General features: G+C 52.2%; 2 protein-coding genes across 2 annotated transcripts in view; both read right to left on the bottom strand.

The window, feature by feature from the left end:
• Window positions 1-2,047: 2,047 nt before the first annotated feature.
• CDX2 (caudal type homeobox 2) lies at window positions 2,048-5,567 on the bottom strand. Its single transcript, XM_030042900.1, has 3 exons — window positions 5,042-5,567; window positions 2,885-3,030; window positions 2,048-2,215 (listed from the first exon to the last, which is right to left on the bottom strand). The coding sequence occupies exons 1-3, from the start codon at window positions 5,565-5,567 to the stop codon at window positions 2,048-2,050; spliced, it is 840 nt and encodes a 279-aa protein (XP_029898760.1).
• Window positions 5,568-13,767: 8,200 nt separating this feature from the next.
• Window positions 13,768-25,148, bottom strand: part of FLT3 (fms related receptor tyrosine kinase 3) — a 47,517-nt gene continuing 36,136 nt past the window's right edge. Inside the window, exons 13-24 of the mRNA XM_030043262.2 lie at window positions 24,519-24,631; window positions 24,289-24,421; window positions 24,095-24,199; window positions 22,345-22,455; window positions 20,133-20,286; window positions 19,635-19,765; window positions 19,126-19,250; window positions 18,640-18,762; window positions 17,889-18,000; window positions 17,706-17,805; window positions 16,268-16,373; window positions 13,768-15,268 (exon numbers count right to left, since the gene is read on the bottom strand). Of these exons, the coding sequence (XP_029899122.1) occupies window positions 15,134-15,268; window positions 16,268-16,373; window positions 17,706-17,805; window positions 17,889-18,000; window positions 18,640-18,762; window positions 19,126-19,250; window positions 19,635-19,765; window positions 20,133-20,286; window positions 22,345-22,455; window positions 24,095-24,199; window positions 24,289-24,421; window positions 24,519-24,631 (1,448 nt within the window). The 3' untranslated portion in view covers window positions 13,768-15,133. The remainder of the gene's footprint in view (window positions 15,269-16,267; window positions 16,374-17,705; window positions 17,806-17,888; window positions 18,001-18,639; window positions 18,763-19,125; window positions 19,251-19,634; window positions 19,766-20,132; window positions 20,287-22,344; window positions 22,456-24,094; window positions 24,200-24,288; window positions 24,422-24,518; window positions 24,632-25,148) is intronic.

Genomic DNA, 25,148 nt, shown 5'->3' with positions numbered 1-25,148 from the left:
GGAATCCTCGAAGGGATGGCACCGCCCGGGGTTGCCCGCATCCCGGCATGGCCGCTGCCCCCCCCCGAGAGCCCTCGTGCCTTCTTGGGGAGAGCGCAGAGGAAGGAGTGGGTCATGGTGCCTGCAAAGCTCTTTTAACTTGGCCATCCCCAGTGCAACTGCTCTCTTCTGGTTTCAGGCTGGTGTTAAGGCTGGTGCTGCAGAGCCAAGCCCCTCAGTATGAGTGCTGCTCAGCTTTAGGTGTCCCTAGGGAAGCAGCTCCTCCGGAAAGATCCAAGGACCCTTTAGAGGCAAAGAAGGATGGATCTGGCTCCTGCCTCCCGCTGGTCCAGAGCGAACCATGGACATTGGACCCAGCAGGACGCGGTGTGTGTCAAGCCCACGTGCAATGAGCATAACTGCCTGGGTGCTGCACCCATGTCTTCTGGCCAGACCCGCTTCAGAGATGACGCACGAGGCAGAAAATCAAGCAGGTTCCCTGCGCTGGAAGGTGCTGCCTCCCACCATGGTCTTCCCCCAGGAGCAGGAGCCCTGGATCACGTTTGCACGGCCGCACGGCCGCTGTCAGCCTGCCAGCTGGCACCCAGCCCCTGGCCCAGCAAGCCATGGAGCTACACGTGGCCAAAACGCGGTGCGGAGTCTTTGGGGTTGGTGCTTACCATTTCCCCAAGCTCTCCTAGGCAGAGAGAGCTACCTTGTCCGCGGGGCCAGACCCTGGCAAACCAATCCTCCCCGTGCAGTCCCGCAGATTCTGCTGGCATTTGGCTTTCAGCAAAAAGACGAGAAAAGGGTCAGCAAGGAAAAAAAATGCAAGTGCCCCAAAGGCGGCAAATGGAATATCTTAAATAAATTGGATGAGAAAACCAGAACAACACGGGGCCAAATGCTGGCAAAGGCAGAAACCCACGTAACGTGTTTGGGACTGGACAGTGCTCCCATCCCTGCCGGGGCCCAGGCCCACACAAGCTGGCCCAACACCCAGCCCCAGCCTGGCTGCACGGTCTTGCTTCTCAGTGGGGTTTCTCTTGGCTGTGAGAAGTACATACGGCAAAGAGCCAGGGCGATTTGGCCAAATCAACTGGAATTTTCTTGTTTTCATCTCTGGCTACGCGAGTCGTTTGGCATCTCTATCCTGGTCCCCACCATCTAGCCAGCATGTGGAAACGGGCCACAGCCTGTGCAAGGTGGGCTCCGGTACAGCCCAGGGCTCTTCCGAGGATTTCTGCTCCTGGTGGGGCTGCGATGAAGCCTACATAAAGCTGATAAAACCAAGGAGACTTTGGAAAACTAACTGGGAAAAAAACCTCCAAACAAGGCAAAAATTGTAAGGAGGTGAGAAACAGCACACAATTCAACCGACGGGACATTGCGCACGCAAGCAAGGCTCCCCACTCCAGTGTGACAGGACACCTTTTTCACAGGAGACTTCATTCTTCCAGTTTCTCTGCACTGTGGCTAATAAATCTGGCTGGATGACTATCAGCATCGGATTTATGGGCTCTTTTACAAGTGCCTAACATTAAGCAATTCACTTCTGAACGTTTAAACAGTGCCTTATCTTGTCTGCTCTGGCCCTTAGGGCAGGATGAACGTTTTGCATATTCACGGTTACAAGAAGAAAATAAAATAAAATATAAAATAAAAAAATGTGCTTTAATTTTTTTTTTTCCTGTTAAAATTCATCGTTAGCCCAACAACATTTCTAAGGTCTTTCTGACCGATCCCTGAGATTCACCGGGGGTTGACTGACAGGCAGTGCCCCCCTTTTATCTAACAAACTCCAGGGTAAAAAAAAACAAAAAAACAAACCCACCCAAACATAATAATAATAATATTAATAAAGCCATGGCCACGCTTCCCCCGGGACGACGAGACACATACACTGTACATCTGTACACACGGCCGGCCCGGCGGGGCCGTGTAGTGCATAGGCGGGGGGGGGGGGGGCTGCTCCCACCGTGCCCCCCCCGGCCCGGCCCCGCCGCGGCGGTGCCCACCAGCAGTCCCTGCGCCGCGGTTCCCCCCCCCCCCGCCGCCGTCGCCGCTGTCACTGGGGGGCGGCGGGGCCCAGCCCGGCGGCGGCCGCCCCCGCCGCGGGACCCTGCAACGGGGCGCCGGGGCTGAGGGGCTCCGCGCCCCCGGGCTGCGCCTGCTGCAGCTTCTTCTTGTTGATCTTCCTCTCCTTCGCCCGTCTGTTCTGGAACCAGATTTTCACCTGCCGGGGGCGGGGGGAAGGAGAGTGAGGGGGGTGGTTTCACGGGGGTGACCCCCTCCGGGAGCGGGGAGGGGCGCAGCGGGAGCGCATCCCTGCCCTGTGCATCCCTCCCTCCGCGCATCCCTCCCTCCACGCATCCCAGCCCCGCGCATCCCTGCCTCCGCGCATCCCTGTCCCCGCGCATCCCAGCCCCGCGCATCCCTGTCCCCGCGCATCCCAGCCCCGCGCATCCCTGTCCCCGCGCATCCCGGCCCCACACATCCCTGTCCCCACGCATCCCTGTCCCCACGCATCCCATCCCCGCGCATCCCGGCCCCCTGCGCATCCCAGCCCCGCGCATCCCAGCCCCTGTGCATTCCTGCCTCCACGCATCCCTGTCCCCACGCATCCCTGTCCCCACGCATCCCTGTCCCCACGCATCCCGGCCCCTGCGCATCCCTGTCCCCGCGCATCCCAGCCCCGGGCATCCCTGTCCCTGCTCATCCCTGTCCCCACGCATCCCGGCCCCTGCACATTCCTGCCTCCACGCATCCCTGGCCCCACGCATCCGACCCCCCTGCGCATCCGAGCCCCCTGCGCATCCCTGCCTCCGCGCATCCCGCCCCCCCCCCCCCCCCCGCATCCCGGCCACACGTGGCGGGCGTGGGGAGGGCCACGGGTGGGACAGACCTGCCTCTCCGACAGCCCCAGGTTGGAGGCCAGCTCCGCTTTCCTCCTGATGGTGATGTAGCGGCTGTAGTGAAACTCCTTCTCCAGCTCCAGCCGCTGGTGGTCGGTGTACACGACGCGGTACTTGTCTTTCGTCCTGGTTTTAACTGCGGGGAACAAAGCCCGGGGCTGGGAAAGGCAGAGCCGAAGGGCCTGGGTGGAGCGCGGCTCTCCTCTCCGCGGGTGCGGGGCGAGCAGGATGAGGCCTCCCCGGCTTTCTGCTCGCCTTTGCCTGCCCGGGGCTTCACTTGGGGACGTGGGACAGAAACGCCTGGCGTGCCAGCGGTGAGGGCAAGCCAAGAGCTGGCTCTTGGCCCCGGCTGCCAGCCTCCGCGTTGCGCTTGGGACAACTTTCTTGTGCACTTGTTGTCGGCTTTCGGTTTTGTTTTGCTTTCCGTACGCAGAACAAACTTTTTTACAAAGAGAAAGGTAAAGGGAAAAGCAAGAGAAGCCCCGTTCAGGGCACGGAGGCTTCGTTTCTAGCCGAGAAACACCGAGCTAAGCGCCGAGAACCGGGAGCGGCCGTCGGGGGCCCCTCGGGGCCCGGCTCCCCCCGCTTCTCCCCCGGCCTCGGGGCAGCGGCTACAGCGACTTCTCGGTGACCCTGGAAGCGCGACGTGCAATTTTAGCGCTCACCCCCCCCCCCGGCCGCCCTCCCCGAAAAACCAAACCCGAGGAAATCCGAAGGCGAGCGGCAGCCGGCGAGCGCGCATCGCCGCTGCCCGCCTTTCTCCCGAGGGTTTCTTGTTTAACTGGTTGTGTCCCCGTCCCTCCCGTTCCCCTGGGAGCCGAGGCGGGGAGTCTCTGCCCCCAAGGTGCTTAATGGCTGGCAGGCTAACTTTGTTCAGGTAAACTCTCTGCAAACCACAACAAAAGCACCCTGTAAAGATACAAGCCTGATCAGAGAAAACTCCCCAGAGCCAGTGAATAGGGAACACAATCCCAAACAATGCAGGACAAGGAGATCTTATCAAAGAAAAACCCTTCTCAAAGCCTTAATGACAGCCACATTCTGTTTGAATTACCACTACTGAACAAATGGCGGCAGGCGCTTTCATCCCCCCAGCCTTGCACATTAACATAAACACTGGCTCCAAAGGCAGAATTTGAATGGAGACAAGGGACCGGCCACCACCGCACAAGCCCAAACTGTGGGAACACCACGGGCTGCTGTGGGAAGAGCGACGGGCCTGGGAGAGCTCCACCGCCATCGCCACCCGGGGCGTAACTGGTGCCAGCGGCCGGTACCGGGGCACCGGGGCTTCCCCCCGAGGCGCGGCGGTCGCGGGAGTGGCCGGGACCCCCCCACCCGCCCGTGGAGCCCCCACCGGCCCCGCCGGCCGTCGCTCAAAGCAGGGGATGAGAGAGAAATGCCAGCGGTCGTCATTTACTACGAGTCGCCACCCTTATTTTTCGGCCCCGAGATATAAATATTAAAAAAAAAAAGACCAAAAAAGACTAAAAAAAAAGAAGAAAAAGGGGAGATGACAGTCGTGGAAGGCGTGTAGCAAAGCGAGGGGACACTCATCTCCCCTGGCAGATGCGGGGGGGGGGGGGGAATAAAAGAGAGGGTCTGCGGGGTATTAACATCACAAGGGAGCGCGGCGCCGGCCACGGCCTGATCCGTCCTGCCCCCCCGCCGCCGGCGGACCGGGGCTGGGGGGGGGATCGGGGGGGGCACGCCTTCGCACCTCCCGGCCCCACCGGACGACACAGCCCGGAGGGGTCGGTGGGCAACGGCAAGGGAGGCCCGGCCGCACGGCAGACCTTGATAAAGGGTAGGCGCCCAGTGACTCAGAAACGAATGCGGAGCGACACCGGCCGATGATTTATATGACTATAATTGGTTATAAAAATCTTCGAAGTGGCTATAAGCGGAGGAGCGGAGCAGCGGGAGGGAGAGCGAGCTTTTCCTCGGGATCCCCGGCCCATTCCACCCTGCTCCTCCCGGGCAGGGGCCCACCGGGACCGGCAGCGGCCGCTCCGGCCGGCAGCCCCCCCCCCCCCGCCTTCTTCCGAGGAGCGGGCTCGTTTCGGGGCTCCTTCCCACCCACCGACGGCGCGTCCCGGCGGAGCAGCCCCCCCCCCCCCCCGACCCCCCCCCCGACCCCTTCTTACCCTGACTGCTGAGCGGGGGCTGCGCCGGCTTCCTCATCCACTCGCAGAGGCCGCGGCGTTGCCCGCCGGGGGAGAGCGGCTCGGGGGCGGCGTTGGCGGCGGCGGCGTTGAGGGGCTGCGCGACCCCGGCGGAGCAGTGGGGAGCGGGGCCGGCGTGGGGAGGGTGGTGGTGGTGGTGGTGATGGTGGTGGTGGTGGGCGTGCGGGTGGTGGGGGGGGTGGTAGTCGGCGGGGCTGTAGGCCACGGCGGCGGCGGGGGAGCCGCCGTTGAGGCCGTGGACGGAGGCGGCGGCCGGCGGTGCCCCTTGGCCGTAAGCCCCCCAGTCGTCGCGGAGCGGAGCGGCGTAGGGCGCCGGCCAAGCCGGGCCGGGGGACTGGGCGCCGTCGAGGTTCACATGGTAGCCGCCGTAGTCGGCGTATTGCGGGGCGCCCACGAAGTTCTGCGCCGTCAGGTTGAGCCCCCCCGAATGTCGCACCGGGCCGGGGTACATGGGCCCGTCCTTCTCCAGGAGGTAGCTCACGTACATGCTGGCGGGGCCCCGGCGGCGGCTCTCGGCATGCTGCTCGGGGCTCTGGCAGCGGCCCGCCCGCTGCCTGGGGACGGGCTGCCCGGGGCGGGGAGCGGGGAGCGGCGGGGGGGGCGGCAGGCGGAGGGGCCGCGGCCCCGCGCTGCGCTCCGCGCTCCCGGTCCCAATGCAATGGGCCGGCAGCACTTACATGATTAACGATTGTTTACAAGGCTCTATTAGTAATGGCCCAGACACACCAAAGGCAGGTGACGTGGAGAGGCGCTGGGTATATAGCTACTACCCCTAAAAGACGATTTGCATTTAAAAAGATAAGGAGAGGGCAGCGACCTGATCACAGCTAAATATTCAAGCCTTTATTGTTTAAGAGCTTCCTCCTTCCATTGCAACCTGGTGCACTTTAACCTCCAATCACAGGTTCAAAGGATGAAATCAAGAGACTTGCAAAAGACAGGGAGGGAGATCTAAGGGCGAGGGTGGGAATATGGGAGCCGTGTATCGCGGCCGATCTGCAGGCAGCACTTTAACCAGCTCTTCTCCGTGCTTGGGGCTGGGGGGGGGGGGGGGGGAAGGGGCGGAGGAGGAGGGAGTTTTGATTAAAAATCCACAAAGCCATTTTGTCGCGGTTGTTTTAAGCAACAAACCCCACCGCGACGGCCTACTGCTTTTTCTAACGCGCTTCCCACCCGCTCCCACTCGGTCACGGGCGATGAAGGAGAGGTAAGAGGAGAAATCCCACCCCCCCCCCCCCCTCCGAGGGCGCTGCCTCCTTCCCCCCGAGTGGGCGCCTGCAGAGCTTCGAGGGCAGGCGCTGCCCACCCTCCCCGCCCCAGACCCCCGAGGGCCCCGGTACCGGGGGCACCTTCGCTTAAAACACCCGCTGCCCTCGGGACCCTCTGCTTGAGGGATGCCCGAGCATCCCTCCGTCCGCAGGGGCTTGGGTACCGAGCCAGGGGATGGTCCCCCCCCCAGGGAGCGGGGGGACCATCCGCCTCTGCCCGGAGCCCACCACCCCGCGGGGCGATTCCCTCGCCGTAGCGCGGCCGAGCCCACGGAGAACTCGGCGACCTGTCCCTCCACGCACACTCGCTTTTTCCCACCCCCGACGCCTTGGAAACCCGCTGGAAATGCTGGCCCTGGAAGGGCGGCTCCCGGGCGAGCGGCAGCCGGCTCCCCCGGCCCAGCCAGCCCCCTTTGAAGAGACGACCCCCTCTCAGCTTCCCCCCGCCGCTTTTATGCTTTAACTTTTCACCCTGAGCGGGGACAATGCCAGACGACGTTTGCATATTCGCATCTTTTCCCATGACACAGCGAGGAAACTTTTCACCCGCCGAGGCAAAAAAAAAAAAAAAAAAAAGGATGGGGACGGGAGCGTCCCCCCGTTTTCCCAGCACGGTTCGCCGGAGCAGCGCAGCACCGGCCGTCCCCGCCGGCTCTCCCGGGAGCTGGCGGCTGGGGTCTGCCGGGGCTCCCCCACGCGTGTCCCGGGGCTTCCGTGAGGAGACCCGAGTGGCCGTGTCCCAGGGGTATTTTTCCTTCCCCGTGGGCGGCTGTTTTGCAGACCGAGGAGTGTCCCTCCCCAGGTCACTGAGACGCCGCGTTTTGCAGCTGAGGGCGGATTTCAATTCTGCAAAAGCAGATCTTCCCATCCGCACTCCCCGAAAATCTCCCTCTCCTTCCCCCCCCCCGCCCCCTTCCACCGAGCCCTTTGGTGCTGAGCGTGGGGCTGCTGCGGAGCTGTGCTTTAACACGAGTGGGACTAATTCAGCGACATCTCCCACACTATCCGGGAAGGTCCCGTGTCAGTGGCCCCGGGGGACCGGGACCCTCAGGGAAGGAAGGACGGAGCATCGCTCCCCGGGGAAAAGCCACCGGAGCCGCTGTGGGTACCCCGGCTGCGAGGAACGGGGTACCCCCCCCCCAACACACGGCCGGTAACGCAGTGTCTGCGCCCACACCGTCACTTGTCCTTCGCAGACTGTCGCCGACGGCTGCCGTTGCGACCCTACGGTAACAGCAGCACAACAGCAGGGATGCGGTGGGGGGGGACACACACACACGCCAGCCAGCCGCCTCCTCCGGAGGGGATTTCTTCTCCCTGCTGCCCCTTCCCACCATCATGCCTTTACCCCCGCCCCGCTGGTGGGGTAACGGGGAGAAGGAGCCGGGCTTGCAGCCCCCCCACCCCCCCCCCCCCGCGCTTTCTGCCGCAGGAGACTGAAAGTAACTCTGGAAAAGAAATATCGCGTCCCTTCAGTGTAATCGCCTCTCCCGATAAGCCCCGACACAGCCGATCTATGCGGATGTGAATTTGATGATGCCATAAACGGAGGAAGGGACCATTAAAATGACAAAACTCTGAACGCATTCTACTAAAACTCACCAAACCCCCCACAAACCCCGAACCAGCCCTGTTCGGTGTCTCAGGCTCCATCCACGAATCCGTGGCAGGCAGGTGACACCGCTTTGGGCTGAGACCCGACGGCAGCCCGAACTGGTGGGGCTGGGGGCCGCCGCCCGCGGGGACGGACGAAAACCCCGGGGCTCCGGCGGAGGAGCAGGACAAGGCCCGTGGTCCCCGCGGAGGGGACCTGCCGGGCGGCTGGGGGGGACGGGGGACGTTTTGCCCCCGGGACCCTCTTTCCTTAAAATAAGAGGGATCCCGAGCCGCCCATACCCCGAGCCTGGGTGCTTCCCGCTCCTTCCCTGCCTCCCTCTCGGGTCCTCCCGCCGGCTCCGGGAAAAGAGCGGGGACCCCGGGAGCGGACCCCGAGCCCAGAGCGCCGGCGAAGCCCTGATCTCTCCCTCTTTGCTTCCTTCGGGTTTTTTTGGTTTGGTTTGGTTTTTTTCCCCCCTATTTCGTTAGATCCTGAGCGGGGAAACGCGACCCAACCCCTCTCAAGCTGACAAATGCCTGATCGGGGACACCGTTTGCAGGGAAATATCTTTTTTTTCTTTCCCCCCCTCCATGCTGACCCCCGTATTTTCACCCAAGGGCCGTTCAACACGGGGCTCCGGCCCGGGCAGACGCCGGTCCCCCCCCCCGCCTTTCTCCTTCAGCCCCAGCCTTACTTCTTGAACTGAAATAATTATTTCCGAGGGGATCTGCCCCCCTCGGGGTGGGGGCAGCCAGGTCCGCGATAATGATTGCGTGAAAAACTCCGGGGGCAGGGCCCCGCTGCCCGCCCTGCCCGGTGCCCGGTGCCCGGTGCCCGGTGCTCCCCGGGTCTGGAGGGGACACCTCGCTTGGGAGCCGGCGCCCATCGTCGCCTGGAGCCCCGGGACTGGGGCTGACTGGGGGGTTACGGGACGGGCAACATGGTCCGGGGGACCCCCGTCCGGGGCCAGAGAACTCCCTGTAAGCCCCGGGACGGGCCGAGCAGCCCCCGCGGTCCCTCCTCCACCGATTGCATCCCCGGGGATGTGAATTCAGCTTCTTCTTTATTTCTAATCGTTTTCTGGTTTAAGGAATTTCTTTTTCTGTCACTTAGGAGAAGCTCGGGGTGGGTGGGGGATCCTCCCCTCTCCCCCCACCTTAACGACACGGAACCGGGAGCTTTGTTTGCAAGGTTAAAAAAAAAAAAAAGGCTCGCTTGAAAGCCCTTTGGTGGCCGAGGAGAGAGAAGGGAAGGAGGAATCGTGTGTTAGTTAGTCCGACCTGTGGAATTTATGACTCCCCCTAAGCACAGACATGATAAGGACTTAGAAAACATCTTGGATCTTTTCAAGCCGGCAGCCCCCGAGGCTTTGATGTAGATTACGTCGCAGAATAACCCAATACTTTTATCGTGGGGTTGATACTCGGCTTGTTTAAGCACATGCCTCTAGGAGCGGGTTAGATGCTAAACGCTCCCTCCCGAGCGGATTCGAGTGGCTGGGAAGGAAGAAGGGACGGGGCGGTGGGGGGAAGCCGCTAGTGCACCGCGACCTGACCCCCCCCCCGGGACACCTCTGCTGGCCGGCGAAATCCACCCCGGCTGGATTTTTTTATTTTTTAATTAAAAAAAAAAATATCTTTTTTTTAATGGCAAGGGGAAGGAAAGCCGCAGCAGCGCACCCCGGGCCGCGGTGCACTCCCCAACCGTCTGCAGGCAGCGTGCGGGGGCGGCGGCGGTCCCGCTCCAGGGAAGGGAGCTCAGGGCTCGGCTGTTATCGCCCTTGCCCCCCCCCCCGAGGACAGCCCCCCCACCCCGGGGTGCCCTCCGGTCCCCCCAGTCTTCACCCAAAGCCACACCGCTCCCGGGGAAACCGCAAGCCCCAGTCCAGCTGGCGGGACGGTGCCACTAACACACGTGTTGAGTCCCACGCCAAGCAAAACATCGAATTCCAGCTGCAAAATGGTTTGCACACATTTGCCACCAGCGAGCCCCCCGGGCTATCCCCCCCCACGCCCCAGAAGCAATATAAAGGCCGATGTCTTCATTGCCTTCCTCCCTGATTCATTTCCTACATCTCCCAGCTTTGAAATGTAACCTTGGCAGGGAGGTGATGCACGCCCCATGGCCGTGTCCTCCCACACGTCTCAGCGGGTCCAGTCCTGCCGATTTATCCCCCCCCACTCCAGAGCTTTCCACGGCAAGACTCTACGGGGTGGCTGCCCCGTACCCCGGTCTCAGCCTGCGTTTCACGGCAGGACCGATCCAGCAAACCTGTTCAGTCAGCAGAGGCACAAGGGTGACTCTGGCCCGCGTAGACGGTTTGTTGTTTGCGAGGCCGAAGGTTTCAAAGGCCGTAACTGTACACATCCCTGCAGGGCCGTGGTGTTTGGTGGATAATATTTCATGCTAGGCAATGTGGGAGTCCAAGGCAGGCAGGTGCCAAGCGCTTCCTTGGCCTGGCAGGGAGCAGGCTGAGGCTCCCACATGGGACCTGTCTTTATTCTGGGGCCGTAAGAAGGCAGAGGAAGACTCTTCTTCCTCCGCAGGCAAACCTGTTCCCTCCAAACCAAACAAAACCTCAGTCCTTTTGGCTCCAAGGAGAAACTGGTGCCTGACTGCTCTCCACCACCTCTCATTTGCTCCCAGCTGTCTTCTTCTAGTTCCTGGGAGGGAAGGGGACTCTCACCCCATTTTTTTCCTCCTCTGAAAAGAGGCTCCCGAAGGAGTGAAAGGTAGGGCCAGGCCCAGATCTCAGGGCCAGGCTCCCGGCTGTGGCCCACACTGCCATCCTCTGGCCACTGGCTTCGTGGCTCAGCTCCTGGGGACCAGTCTGGCTCCACTTCGGTTTAGCTCCACAGCCCCCCTGCAGCCAGGACACCCCCAGGCACAGGAGGCTTTCCCAAAGGACATCCCAGTCCACATCAGGTAGGTAGTCACTTCTCCAGGAGAAATATGGTGGAAAGTAGAGGTAGGCACCTCCCTCTTTTTAGGATCTGAAGCCTCCAACCCTCTTCTGAGGATGGGGATGTCATGGGACTGGAGGGCTGTCATTAGAAGTAACTTCTGGGCTGTCTTCAGCTGGAAGACAGTGACATCCCCACGGCATAGGGCATGGCAGGAGGGGAACCGTCGTGCAGCTGGGAAGAGTCACCTCTGGGCACATATGGGCAGCCACAGCTAAGTGCCAAAGCTTAGCTGCGGTGCAAAGGATCACAAATAGGTGTAGGTAGCACGTGGCAGGAGGAGTGGGTCACTGTCAGGATCTCCCATGGATTTTCATCCGAACTAAGCGGTATCTAAATGAACTGAATCCTACCACAGTCTTCGTGTGCCTCTGTGGAGGTGGCCACAGGAGCATCACTGCTTTTCCACCTCTCTCCAGAACAGAGGTCTTCAAAATCCCTTCTCAGCTGAGACCTCATCCGGACTGTACCCCAAGGCACCTACACTTCTGCTAGGAGTGTTGCTCTATCAGTTTTCCAGCACAGCCGTAAACCCCTAAATTTTAATGTGGCAGTGACCTGTAAGGCAGGATCCCTGACCTGAGCAGCTCCCCCACCCCGTTTTATCTCATCCACCGGAAAGCATGTCAGGAAACACGAATCCGGCCCAGGTCTCAGACAGCCTGGCTGGCAGGGACTCCTTCCCCACCACACCACAGCGCTGAGGTGCTTACCCAGGGTCTCACCTCTTTCTGAAGTGATTTGTGTTCTCCTCAACCACGAGTCTGGGTGGGTCTTTTTGTGCCTCTTTTTAAACCTGGTTTACTTTGCGTGGCCTAATTAATTAGTCATTGATGGAGGAGGGAAGGAGGCAGCAACTCGCCGGCGCAGCAGTGTATTTAGTGGGGAAGAGGGAGCCCTGTGCCACTGGCTACTTCTAGTTCAGTGTCCGGCAGAAGGGGGCTGAGATCTGGTGTGCCCAGCTGCATGGGGAATGCCCTAATCCAGTCATCTTCAGCCTGCTTTGATTTCTACACCCCCAAAATACTTTCCAGCAGAAGTGTGGCCACCTAGAAAACAACCTATCTGCAAACAGCTCTGTAGCAAATATGACCTTGGATTTCTTCATCCCCTTTCACAGATCCCTCCATGAACATGCGGACCGACACCCACTGCCAGCCTGCGTGACAGGGTCACTTCGTCTCTCCTCTTCTGGTTTAACGCACGATTAGCCCCAGCTTCTCCCAGAGGGACCTCAGAGAGCCCACCCCAGGTATCCCAAACCTGTGGCAAGATGCACTGGAGCAACGCCTCTGGTTTCTCTTGAACCGGACAGAGAAGGGCCTCATTTTTTTTTGGTGTCTTCTGCCTGTGACACAGGGGAGAACGCACTGAGGGAGGGAGCTGACTGCTTCTCGCCGGTGCCTGCCTCACTCCCTCAACGCTACGAGAAGGATTTTGGCCGTGGATTCCCGTTGTCCGGCACCACCATCCCCAGCCCTGCTCCCCGGGGTTCCCGTAGCTCTGGGCTGGCCCTGGCCCTTCTGCCAAGCCCCGGCCCGGTTCCAGGTCCCCCCCGGTCCCCTCTCCACCGGTGGCGGGGCTCCATCTAGTGCCGGTTGCGGCGGCGGGACGGGGACCGCGGCATCCCGGGGCCGTCCCGGTGGGGGCATCCCGCGGGGAGGTCCCTTCGGGAGAAGGCTGCTGGCTCCGAGGGGTGCTTCGGGAGGGAAAACGGGAAAGAAAATTAGGGCCGATTCCTCAAGGCGCCTTGTCTTGCGGTGGGGGTTGTCAAAGGTTTCTTTCTTGTTCTTGCTGTTAGTGCTAACGAGGAGAGGGCCACTCCGCACTCTGAGCTGACCTCAACCCCTTCTGTTCCTCTTCTTCCCAGCTTAATGATTACTGAATCTCTGTCAGACTCTGCCTAACTTAATGCATCTAGCTTAGACTAATGGCATCTCTGCTGGAGGTCTTCAAATAAGCTTAACTCTCTCCATTCACTACAGGGGGAATTTAGCACTTTCTCCAGAGAACCTGCTCCAGAGTTTAGAGAGCAGGGGTCTGGGTCCTAACAAGAGAAATGTGGGCATTTTCCTTCAAGAATCATGAAATGGCTCCTTAAACAGCACTGGCTGTGGCTCTGCACAAACCTCAGGAATGGACCAGCTCTGTTGGAAGCGTCCTGGAAAGGAAATGTGCTCCTAAAAGATATTATTTTTCACTGAATACCTCCTGTAGCTTTGTTCCAACCCTCTCCGCTGTGTGGAGAAGCAGATGCACAACGCTCCACGTGTCCAGCCCTTACAGGAGGGTCTTTCTCCTGACCGTACTTTTTCACGGAGTGCTGTGTTGCCTGAGCTGCTTTTCATGTGTGCATCACGAGGAGTTTGTGTTAGCTCCAAGATTCTCCATTTGCCTCTATATTCCCGAGTCTCAGCTCAGTAGCGATGATGGGGCCAGATGATGTCTGTCCACTCCTTTTTTTTAATCCAGTGGAAAAACATTTGACACAACTCCCTGGCATGTTTTAAAACACATGGGATTCCCATCTGCTCCTCTATGAGCCAAATTCACATCTGCTTAGCTTCCAGGGCCAGCTAGGCTTGGATGCAACCAGTTCAGCATTAAGCTCCTCTAGCTCTGAGGGCCGAAAACTCCTGTCTGCACAAGATTCTCAGCTCTCACTTTCCAGCTGGTGCAGGCTATGTCTTAAAGGTGCTGAACAGTGACATCTCGTTGCTGAACACTTTGAAAATTTTTTTATGAGTATGTTAAAAGTCATATACGTTTTCCAGAAAATGCAAAGTTAAAGTTTTATTTCTATCTTCACATTTCCAAATTATTCTTCAGCAGTTTATATCTGATTAAAAAATCAATGCTTCCTTGCTAATTCAACAATGTTAACAAAAAAATACAAATCATAATCGCTGTATTACATTAATCATTTTCAGACAATGTTAGTAAAGAGCAGCTCAATTTATGTCATAGCATATTCTACCCAAACAGTTATTCACTTATAACACTTGCTACTGTAAATCCTAACTGCAGTTAGCATCTTGTAAAATGTAAAAGAAAAGAAAACTATTAACCAGTATATTCTCATCTTGATTCACTGTGATATAGACAAAGGTGTCCTGTTAATCATTATGAAAGCTGTATTTACAAATCCCCAAACCTCACCATGAAAATAACATGTCTTTTTATCTATATTAAAAACCCATCAAGCCTCTGGTTATTGTCCTGAGAGTCTGGGAGAAAGTTAGGGATGTACTCACATTTTATTGCAGCAGGGTTCATACACCCAGGCTAACTTCTGGGAATTGGGAGTGATGATATTACACTCCTAAATTGCTACAGAAGATAATTTCTTTTAAATTAAACATTTTTATTTGATATTAAAACACACAAAGCCCAAAGAATGGAATTAGCTATAACTCAGCCAAAGTGAGACTTCCAGTTGGAGTCTGCCATCTGGATTTTCCAGAGCAGAGAGGCAGAAGGTCATCCTCAAATATTACTCCTCCTGCTTGTTTTAGATGCCTATTTTAGGTAGAAAGGAATCACTCACTGTAGGTGCCTAGCTCTCATCAGCAGGTGCAGAATGTAGCCTGGATGACTAGAGACCACCCAAGTACCTAAAGCTCGATGAAATGAACTCACCTGAACCGGACACCTGTTGGGAACTTCACAGCAATGGAGGTGTTCAGGATAAAAGAGTTACACACGCTCAGATTTATAGTTCCTTGTAAAACAAGGCTGATATTTTAAAATTTGGGCATCTAAACTTGGCTACTCCAATGGCCTTTTTTCCAACACTCACTGACATCTGGAGATGCAGACGTGAGTAGGACTTCTGGAAATCACACCAGTTCTCTTCAGATGCATAATCCGTGCTTGTAAACGTCGACTAAAAACCCATGAATTTTCTTGTGTTTGCTTGCAATGTGGCAAGAACAGTCCAAATTCAATGCACTGATTAGACGCTATTTACATAAGACCAGGAAAATAGATATCCAGTTGTAGAGAAACAGAGAAAAGACCATTGCTTCTGTCTTGCGATAGATGTGTTTGCTGAATTCAAAGAAATGAATTGTGTCTTCTCCTCAAAGTAACACAAATACGGACTGGCCCATAAGAAATGTGAATAGAGCAGCAGTTGGTAATATTTTCTTTTCTTAGTGGTCATATGAAACATTTATGCTACACAGAGTTTATGAAAATACTGAGATCAAATCCAGAACCCAGATTATTTTTCAACCTCAGAGTCTTCATGCTGGAGTACAGTCGGGGATAGCAGAGATTCCTCATCCCTGCTTACACGTGGTTTAGTTTTGATGCTGAAATTGTGTGTAGAAACATTCTTCTTCGTATTCTGGTAAACCTACAATTGGGAAGAGGAAATAAAAGATATCTTCTGTCATTACTTACTGTACTTGGAAAACTGCTTTTCTCCCTGTGAAGCAGGCACTTGTAAGGTACAGCTCACCTCCTCTTGAGGGAGAATCACTCTTACATCTATCTGCCTGTTTCCTTCCCCCTGACTCCAGAGGGAGTCCAGACAACTGCGTGAGTGAGATGGATCTAATCCAGCCAAAAAGAGCTGGGTTGAGGAAGGGCACTGGACAGCAAAGGAGTATTTTTCTTCCAGGTACAGTGCTTTGAAGTCGCTCATTAGTTTGCCTCTACGCTTGACAGCTTCTGCCACGTTAACAGCCTGCAGAGAGGCTCAAGGCTGCAAAGGCAAGAGTCGTTCATAGCTCCCCACATCCCAAAAGGTTCGCAAGGACACTGCACTGGGAAATAGTGTGTCTAGCCCAGAGTGGATACCCAGGTAGGAATCGGTAGTTTAGAAAGGAGTTGCTTATCCTCCCCGAGGAAGAGACCACCGTCTGGTAAGGATGGACTATGACTTCCTCAGATACTGTTTGTTATTCTGACCTTTGAGATTGACATAAGGCCTTCCGTCTGTGAGGACGTGGCAGCACATACTTCTGGTGGCCCCCCATGAGATCCCTGGCAGGTGGCCCAGGCTCAGCTCCCCTCCAATGGCAGCTATCAGCACCACCAAAGCCAACTGCACTGGCTCTTGCGCAAGGGAAGCACATTCCCATAGCACAGGCTGAGAGATTTCAGCCTTCCAGAGTCCCAGTGCAGGCAGTGGGAGGAAAGATATCCTCATCAGGGAGGTCAGGATTCCTTCTGATGGCAGAAAAAAACATCCCCAAACTCTTACATAGATCCATGGGAAATGTTTCCATAGCACAGTGGTGCACTTGAATAGAAACCAGACTATTTCTCAGCTCATTGTGATCTATGGGGCTACATAAAAAAAAAAACCCAAAAAACAAAAAACATTTTTCTTCTTTCTGTGTTTACTTACTGCTCCTTCTGCCTCAGACAGCTGACAGGCAAGAGAGGAAACCAGCCAAGAAAAAGAGGGTCTTTTTCTGGAGTCAAGGGCCCAACAGAACTGCATCACGCGATAGCTGTAGGACCAAAGAGGTGGTGCAGAAAACATGTTAGCTGTTGGTCTCTCTGTAAGTGACTTACCTGGAAGTGCAGAATTTGGATGGGAATCACTAGAATGATTTTATAGAAAGAGGCCAGATTTAGCATGTTGCATCAGAGGAAAAGATACAGAGAGATAAGGACAAAGGGTGAAATGAAGAACATGGCTTTACCAGAGTCATTAGTAAAATCCTCCTCATAGGACTGGGGCCAGGATTTCACCCTGGCTGGCACATGCTGGCATGCTAACCTTGTTTTCCAGCTTCCATACAGAAAATGGTTGGAAGACAATTCCTGTCTGTCTCTGGGGATGAACCTGTGCCTTGTGGACTCTGTAGTCTTGAGAACACTTTTCACAGTGAGTCTTTTTATGTAAGGTGACATCACAAAAACTTTTCTGAAGTTTAAATGCCACCTTAGAGATTTTACAGTTTCATCAGGGACCGGTGCAGTGCCTGTCTGCTAGAGTTCCTTGAAAACTTACTAGGTCAATAGGTTCCCTGACATTTATAAGCCCCACAGCAACATTTCATGGGTCAATCTGTCAGATTCATCTGCACCTTTAATGCCATTACATTCTTTACATGGAGAGGATGAGAACAGTGTAGTGTCCTAGCAAGGCACTGAGTCCCTAGACCATCTATGAAATATCTGCCAGAAGAGCTCAGACCACCCAAAGTCCTTCCCTTTCCTCCATGCTCCAGGTCTCGTAGGTCCCCATCACCTTCTCTTTTGTCCCCTGGGGTCCACCTCTAGGCAGAGTCCACCCAGGCACAGGCAGAAAATCATGTGCTGAGAGCACAGGAATAGCTCCTCCTAACTCTTCCTTAGCAGGGTATTTCTCTAAGAGGATCCCTAGCCTCCTGGAACTGAACTAAACACGCTAAAGCTCAATTTAAAAAAAAAAGAAAGTTTAGGGAAAAAATCACCAAAGATTTAGTTAATATCCAAAATTAATATGGTATAACATAGCTTTTGCAAAAAAAAAAAAAAAAAAAAAAAAGAAAAAACAGAAAAAAGAAAAAACAAATCTGTGATCTGAGAACAAGAAGTTCCCTGGGAAAGGAAGGCCCAATTAAATGAAGATAATAAATTAGTCCTTTCAAACACACATAACCTTTAGTGTTGATCACTTCTGTTGTAGGACAAGACCTGCAGGATCAAGCAGCCTTTTTCAGAGCTAGAGGAATATTTCACCTTGTGTGATTTTTTTGAGCAAACTACAGTGTACAATAAATAAAAGGTCATACAAACAGTGACCTAGTAAATATAAATGCCTATGCTGTACATCAGTCAGAAAATATACTTACACATCTTTTGTAGCATAATACGGTGGGTCCATTTTAAATCCACTTTGTATTAATTTGTAGAATTTTGTATCAACCTGAATACCAGGGTAGGGATTTACACCTATGGAAAATATTGGGGAATACATGTTAATCCAGAAGTTGCCAAAACCAAGCAGTGCTCTTTTGTTGCATTACAGAACATACCCAAAGAGAATATTTCCCACAGCAATATTCCATAAGACCAGACATCACTCTTCATTGTGTACGTCCTCTCAAATAGGCTTTCAGGAGCCATCCACTTAACTGGTAAACGAGCCTGTACAGACAGGGGGAAAGGAGGCCAGGTCATGCTGTGACACAGGGTTTCTAGATGTCTCACTAGTTCTCACTGCTTGAGTAGGATCAGTTCATGTGTGCTACCGTGAAAAGCTGGGCCTCCCTTAGCAGCCCCTTTAAATTTCCCTTAAAGAGAGAATTAGGCACTTCTGAGGAGCCAATTCATTTCATCCATTTTAGATGACTATTAAAGGAGATGAGCTCAGCCCTGAAACAGCCCCCTTTCCTCCTCTGACTTCCAGAGTGAGTAGCTCGGATGGAGATGTCCACTCTGTACTTCATCATACAGCCGGAGGATCGGGTGTACCCCACACATATGCTATTGTCCCTATGATATTATTGTCCACAACGGTAAGCAATTCCCAGCATTTTCCATCGATGGATTTCAGTGTACTTTAAAAAGGACATGGGTACCATCTCATTTACAGTACTAGCTTGATTAGGTTAATTATAAGCTAAGAATCTGAATTTGCCGAGGGTAGGAAAAAGGGAGATTTCTGCACTGCCTGTACAGATATCTATAAAGCTAAGAAGGAATTTGAAAATGAAAAGCTTTACTTTCTTGGTTCCTTATAATTCTTACCACAGTTTGCAAAATAGAGAGCACTCAGCAACTCACATTGCCCCTGACAATGTAGTCGGAGTTGTTCACTACATCTCTGGCAAGGCCGAAGTCACATATTTTCACCACTTTTCCATGGGTCACTAGTATATTCCGGGCAGCGAGGTCTCTGTGAATGCACTTAGAAGGAAAGGAAGGGTTAATGCTCTGCAGCGCTCGGTATCAGAAAGACATAATTCCCTTGTCTCACATAGAGCTCTCCGAATTGCTGCCTCTTTCCACTTAAGGAGTTCGGAGAACGAACAAGCTGGACAGTCTCCGGTTGCTCGTGACAAGGGACAGGACCAGAGCAGGCAGAAGCGTGCAGCCACTTCTTACTGAGGGCCACGTCTGATATTGCAAGACAGACTTTGCCATAAAGCAGGGGAAGGTTGTATAGTTCAAGCCTGCCACTGTGTGGCTCTGTTCCTCAGCCTGCCTTTTATAGACACATGTATTTTTGCCGTCTTTTCTATCTAAACAGTTTGTTACCCTTCACCATACCGATTTGGACCCGAGAAACTCCATTCCTTTGGCAACTTGGTAAGAGAAGCAAAGAAGGTCTTCAAAAGTGAGCACATTAAAATCCTCTTCTTCATCCATCTGTCTGCTTGCATGCTTAATTTTATCTGTGAAAAATAGCCAGGAGTATGAGTTTTCCATGGTCTTCCTCACTCTCTGATTAATTCTACTGACTGTCACAAGGATTTTCACGTGCTCCTACCGAGAACAACAGCACAAAGAACATCCTTCTTTTGCATCCTTTGCTCAGACACAAAATAAAGGAAAGGGTATTTTAATACTCAAGTACTATGTATAGCATGACCAGAAACAGAAGCCTCTGGTCTTAAGTGTTGTTGAATCCTTCTCCAGCAAAACTTCTGCCAGGAGGGAAGAGAGACATATGATAGAAAGGGCACACCCGTGCCACTGAATCTAGTCTGGTTAGATCAATAATGTAATAAATACAATAATAACAGAATTACTAGAGATAAAAGCAGTTAATCTCTTACCTTCCTCAGAATACAGCGCAATCCCATTTGATCCAGGTGTCACATTCATGTTTTGACTTCTTTGTGTGATTTCAAATTCATCCTCTCTGCACAGAGTCGTATTCACACTGTACTTCAGGTGAGTTCCCTTCCTAGAGTGGATGACACATTTTCAAAGGTTACACACAGTGTATCACATAATCTTCTACACATAAACTGTTTTGCAGTGAAAAAGCATGATCTGTTATTGCTATTAAAAATCTGGGCACAGACATGAGTCTTCTCAAAACTGGAAAGAGAAACAAGAGATTGCTTGTCTTTCACTGTCCAGTGAGAAGGCTCCATCATAAGGAGAATCAAATCTCAGTTCCTCCCAAGCCATTGCTTATTAAAGTATGTGAAGGCACATTGTCAAGAATTCAATAATTTCACCAGTTTACAGCACAGCTGAGAATGCAGCTTAAAAAGAGACAGAGACAGTAGCTTTATAAAGTATTAAACTGTTGCCGAATGCTTTACCTGGAATTTTGGTCCAAATGGATATTGTGGTAAAAGCTGAAGTTGTGCTGTTTAAAAATATCTGTCAGTGTCCAGTGAAACTTTTCTCTCTTGCTCCTTAAGTAGTTTAGAAGGTCACCATAGCAACAGTATTCAAATATCAAGTAGATTGGTCCTGAAATAGTTGGAAATGTAAATGCCACCTCCTATCTATAGCGATCTCCCCATTAAAACCCTAATGATGCCTCATCCTCTCCCAGGACTAATCTGTATTAAACATCCCAAACATCTCCCGTTCCCAGGTAGATAACCTGTACTGATGGGCAGGTAATCTTGACTGACTGTAATGTCCCTTTGGAAAGTCTGTGTAGCTGATTCATCCCTGTGGTGCATCTCCCAAGGCAGACTGCAAACCCCTGTCAAGGCACAAAGATCCTTCCCCATACCAATGGCACTGGGGAGGACAGCACAGGCTATAAAGGTGCAACATATTGTCTAAACCATACATGGTTCAAGCAAAAGATGACCCCTGCTAATTATCTCAATGGTGTGAATTGGTATCCTTTGACCTATGCCCTTTCATTTATCTGCGCTACCTTCATGCTCTAGAAATACCCTTTTTTTCCCACGAAGGCCACCTGAAACCCAAGTGTGCTTGCTGAGATGACTTATAGGAGGGAAAGACCTTGCAAGGGGATGTGTCTGAGTGGAGCACTGGTCAGGCCACTTTCTCAGGAAAAGAAAAACACCTCCAATTCCTGACCCAGGCAGGCTCAGAGAACAGCCATGACAAGCCAGCGGGAGCAGAACGCATGGCCCAGGAGCTCAGAGCAGTCACACATCACCCCTGCAAAGCCTTACACCGTCATCACCACTTTGGGCTCAGAAAGACTGACTACGAATTTGTGGACATTTCTGCCAGAAGGGCCCTGTCAAGCAAGGCAGGGCGTGCTGGAAAAAGCCTGTAAAGTCTCTCAGAGGATAGATTTGAATGTCTTGAGACCCATGTAAATGCTTCTGAACATGGGGCTTGGATAAGGCTGGAAGTGTTCCTGCCCTACCCTGCCAGATTAAGCAGGTCTTCCCTGCAGCTCTCCTGCCTGCCATCACATCTTGCCGAATTTTGCAGAAGGCAGTGGCAGCGTGCCTAGTTTCAAATCAGCTAAAGCCACCACCACCAATCTACTTCTCTGCTTTCCTCTTATGCCTTAAATGTTTTTTGCACGACAGTATTGCTGTTGATGCAAACTGGGGAAACAAGAGTTAACTGTTCTCTTTGGTCTTTCTGACTTAAAAAATATCTATGGCAGAAAATCTGTCAAGTTTTTCAGTGGCAGATGTTATAATTCATTATATGGACAAACACTGGGTAAACCCCTACCCTTTCCCCAAGGTGATGTGTTCTTTAGCCTCTCTTCATCTGCTCCGGTTCACTGCTGGACTGGCCAGAGAAGGAGTTTGTGGGAAAAGAATATCTGTGTACGTTGCCTCAATGATAACATGAGTTACACAATAACTTTAGTGTATAATTAGTGAAAATACCTTGCCGCTTTCATCTTAGTCCATCTTTGCTTAGTTCTTTCCATCTTCATTTTATTTTTACATTAAATCCTTTAAAAAGTTCTCTCTCTTTTCATTATTCACTTCTCTCCTCTTTCTTTGGGTGTCCCTCCTGCCTGCCTCTGTTATTTTTCAGTTTCTTTTCATTCCTGTCTAGCTTTTAGTTATTTTCCCGTTTTCTTCTACAACCTCACTGTACGGCAAGGCACACAATTTAAGAAAAAAAATAAATTATGATTTCTTATTTGAACATAATCACGTGGATACAAAAGTAACTTACACCAGATAAGTTTTTCCTTTTCACTTAATAAACTGGCCTGTATCAGTGCCATCACCACTGTAACAGGAAAACCTCTTCTATAGAAGGGCTGTTATATCACTTCATGCAAGTACAATTAGAAGGGACTCATTTCTGTACACATGCATGACCTTAACTTTGCTTTCAGTTCATCTTCATCTTATTTTGGGCCAGCACAGAACAGCCAAATTGGTTGGGAAAAGACAGGATTCAGGGGTGAAGAGAGAAACAGCAGCCTGAGGAATAGGTGATTAATTATGGCTTGGATGTTTTTAATACTGCTTTCAAGAATCAATTTTTGATAATTCTTTTCTGTTCAGGAGTCCTTGTTGGTCTGGAGGTTTTAATTGCTACCTTGCCACAATTGCAAGTTACCTGACACAGTACAAGCTCCTAGTAGGTTCACAATATTTTCATGGCTTCCAATGTGAGTCATCATTTTCAGCTCAGACATTAGAGCATCTTCTTCTGAAGCATCAGGTTTTTCTGTAAAAGTAATAACACAGATTTGGAAATCTCCAGCAAAGAAATAAAAAATGTAAATGGTTGTGATGCTTTGTCACATGCGAGTCTTCATTTCAAATTCATTGGACTGACAGTACATTTGGGAACATCCTAAAAAATTGTTGTACAGTATAAAAAGATTTAGCCAAAGGTGGAAAGTAAATGTGTGAGTGTGGATCATTTATATGCTTGGGAAAGCAGTCATAAAATGTTAATATTTGTCATTCTTGGGCTGGCAAGGAATGACAGCAGTGTATTAAGGTGTTCACAAGCACAGAAAAAATGGCAGTCAGCCCTGTTGGAGAGAAATGCTATGAGAAAAAAAGTCTTAACAGACATATGGCATGCAACCAGTTGCAAACCAATAGCTAAGAAGACCACACTGTGTTTCAGTAATAGCTTTAGCCTTGTTTTTCAGCAAGCATTTGGTCCTCGTCATCTCAGTGAACTGGGGACGTGAACCAAAACGATCAAGTTGAACTTCCATAAAGACAACCGCAAAGGAGCAGACCAAGGAAGCGTAAAGCTGATGCACATATGCAAATAGGGGATGAAGAGCTCGATGGCAGTGCTGGCAGGAAGGGACTGTGCTGGCAAACAGGTGAGCAGGGTGCTGGTGCTGGTGTGAAGCTCATCCCATTATGTATCAACAGGTGGGTGAGGTGGGTATCAGTCTCTTTTCCCAAGTAACAAGCGATAGGAGGAGAGGAAACGGCCTCAAGTTGTGCCAGGGGAGGTTTAGATTGGATATTAGGAAAAATTTCTTCACCAAAAGGGCTGTCGAGCATTGGAACAGGCTGCCCAGGGAAGTGGTGGAGTCACCATCCCTGGAGGTATTTAAAAGACGTGTAGATGTGGTGCTTAGGGACATGGTTTAGTGGTGGACTTGGCAGTGTTAGGTTAATGGTTGGACTCAATGGTCTTAATGGTCTTTTCCAACCTAAATGATTCTATAATTCTATGATTCTGTGAACTGGGTTGTGATACTTGGGATGCAGTGAAGCAGCCCTCCTCCTCTGCTTGCTGCCAGGGAGGCTTGCTCCTGGTCACTGCTTTTATGAGGGGTCAAGACAGTTTGGAGAGAGGCCAGAGCAAAGCAGCAAGGAGTATTAGAGGTTTAAGAAGCCTGACCCATAAGGAGGGATGGAAAGAAATTCCTTTGTGTCATCAAGAAGACTACAGGAAGATGTGCTGGAAGTTTTGCAAACAAGCTAGCTCAGACACAGAAGGCAAGGGGAGTGCAACAGCTAGACAGCACTATGGGAAAAAGGGATTTTACACCAAAGTCCACAGAGTCACCAATGTGACCAGCAGGCTAATCTGCACTATGAATTTGCATTCATCCTCTTTAGAGCTGAGCAGCTCCATCCTTCCCCACACAACGCAGACCTTCTCTGGTGTGTAGGACAAAATGCAACATGCTGCAGGAAGAAGGCACTTCAGTAATACCTTTCCAAACTGAAACAGGATTTTGAAAGCATTTTGAAAGGATTTTGAAACCAAGTATTTGTGAGGTGTAACTGTTAAAAGTTTGTATATAAAGGGATTTCCAACAGTGCTTCTGCTTTGGAGCCGCTAGAATACATCACTGCTTGTGAAAGGCACCCAGAATTTATCGTACCTTTTAGCATTTTGACTGCGACCTGGACTGAATCTCCTGCATTGCTAATTCCATAAGCTGTCGCATTCACCACTCTCCCAAAAGCCCCAGAACCGAGGACCTGTCCTACAAGACACAATATGCCAATATTATTTGCAGCTGGTACAGCACAGGCTACTACTCCAGCATTGGTGTTTGCCTTACAGACTGCTCACCAAATTCCAGATTTTCCCTGGGAAATTCCCACTTGAGGTCATATTCGAATTCTCTGAAGTCGATGTAGATGTACTCGTTATCCGATGGCCCTATCATCTGTATCATTTGCAACTGGCTTTCATATCTGAATTGCTTTGGAAGAAAAAAACAGTGGAATAAATCTTAGAGGAGAAGCAGCAGCCTGGTAAGAACAAAAGAAGAAGGGGCAAGTATTTATGTTTGCTTTTACCTTTTTGTATTTATGAAAAATGAATACAAACAAAAAAGCGATCAATAGGAGGAAAAATCCAACAGAGACATAGAATGCAGCATTGTCCGGGGGGGAAGAAACAGCTCCTGCAACTTTAAGAGATACATATTACTACCCACTGAATGAGAGCTTGTGTATACAGCTAAAGGTGCAAGGAGAACTCGTGGTGGCTTGGTCAGTTCTGTCAGTTTGCAGTCCTCTCATGCCTGAGCCTCCTCTGCACCGGGAATGAGATGGAGCCACATGCAAAGCAAGGAGCTGGGCAGGAGGTGTTACGTGCAGGGCAATTCTGACATCTGTTTTAATTCCAAAAAAAAATGCTACACCAATTAATAAATCTAAGTGAACAGAGGTGTTGGTGTGATCCATGGATTGGAGTTTGTGAGCATAAACAGGAATAACTAATTCCTCTTCTCATCGCATCTCCCTCCTCTCTCCTTGCGCCTTCCCCCGAGCAACGTACGTTAGGTACCGAAGCACCAGTTAGCAGCGGGTGGGCTGTACACAATCTGCTGGGAGCACGGCTCTGCTGCTCAGCCAGGAGCAATCTTAACAAGCCAAGACCATACTAGAAGGCGCCGGTGGGTAGGTGAGCATTACATGAGACCT

The sequence above is a fragment of the Aquila chrysaetos genome, chromosome 19, assembly GCF_900496995.4.
Source record: "Aquila chrysaetos chrysaetos chromosome 19, bAquChr1.4, whole genome shotgun sequence".
Lineage (NCBI taxonomy): Eukaryota > Metazoa > Chordata > Aves > Accipitriformes > Accipitridae > Aquila > Aquila chrysaetos.
The sequence above is the reverse complement of the archived record's forward strand: the minus strand, read 5'-3'. Positions and strand labels throughout refer to the sequence as shown.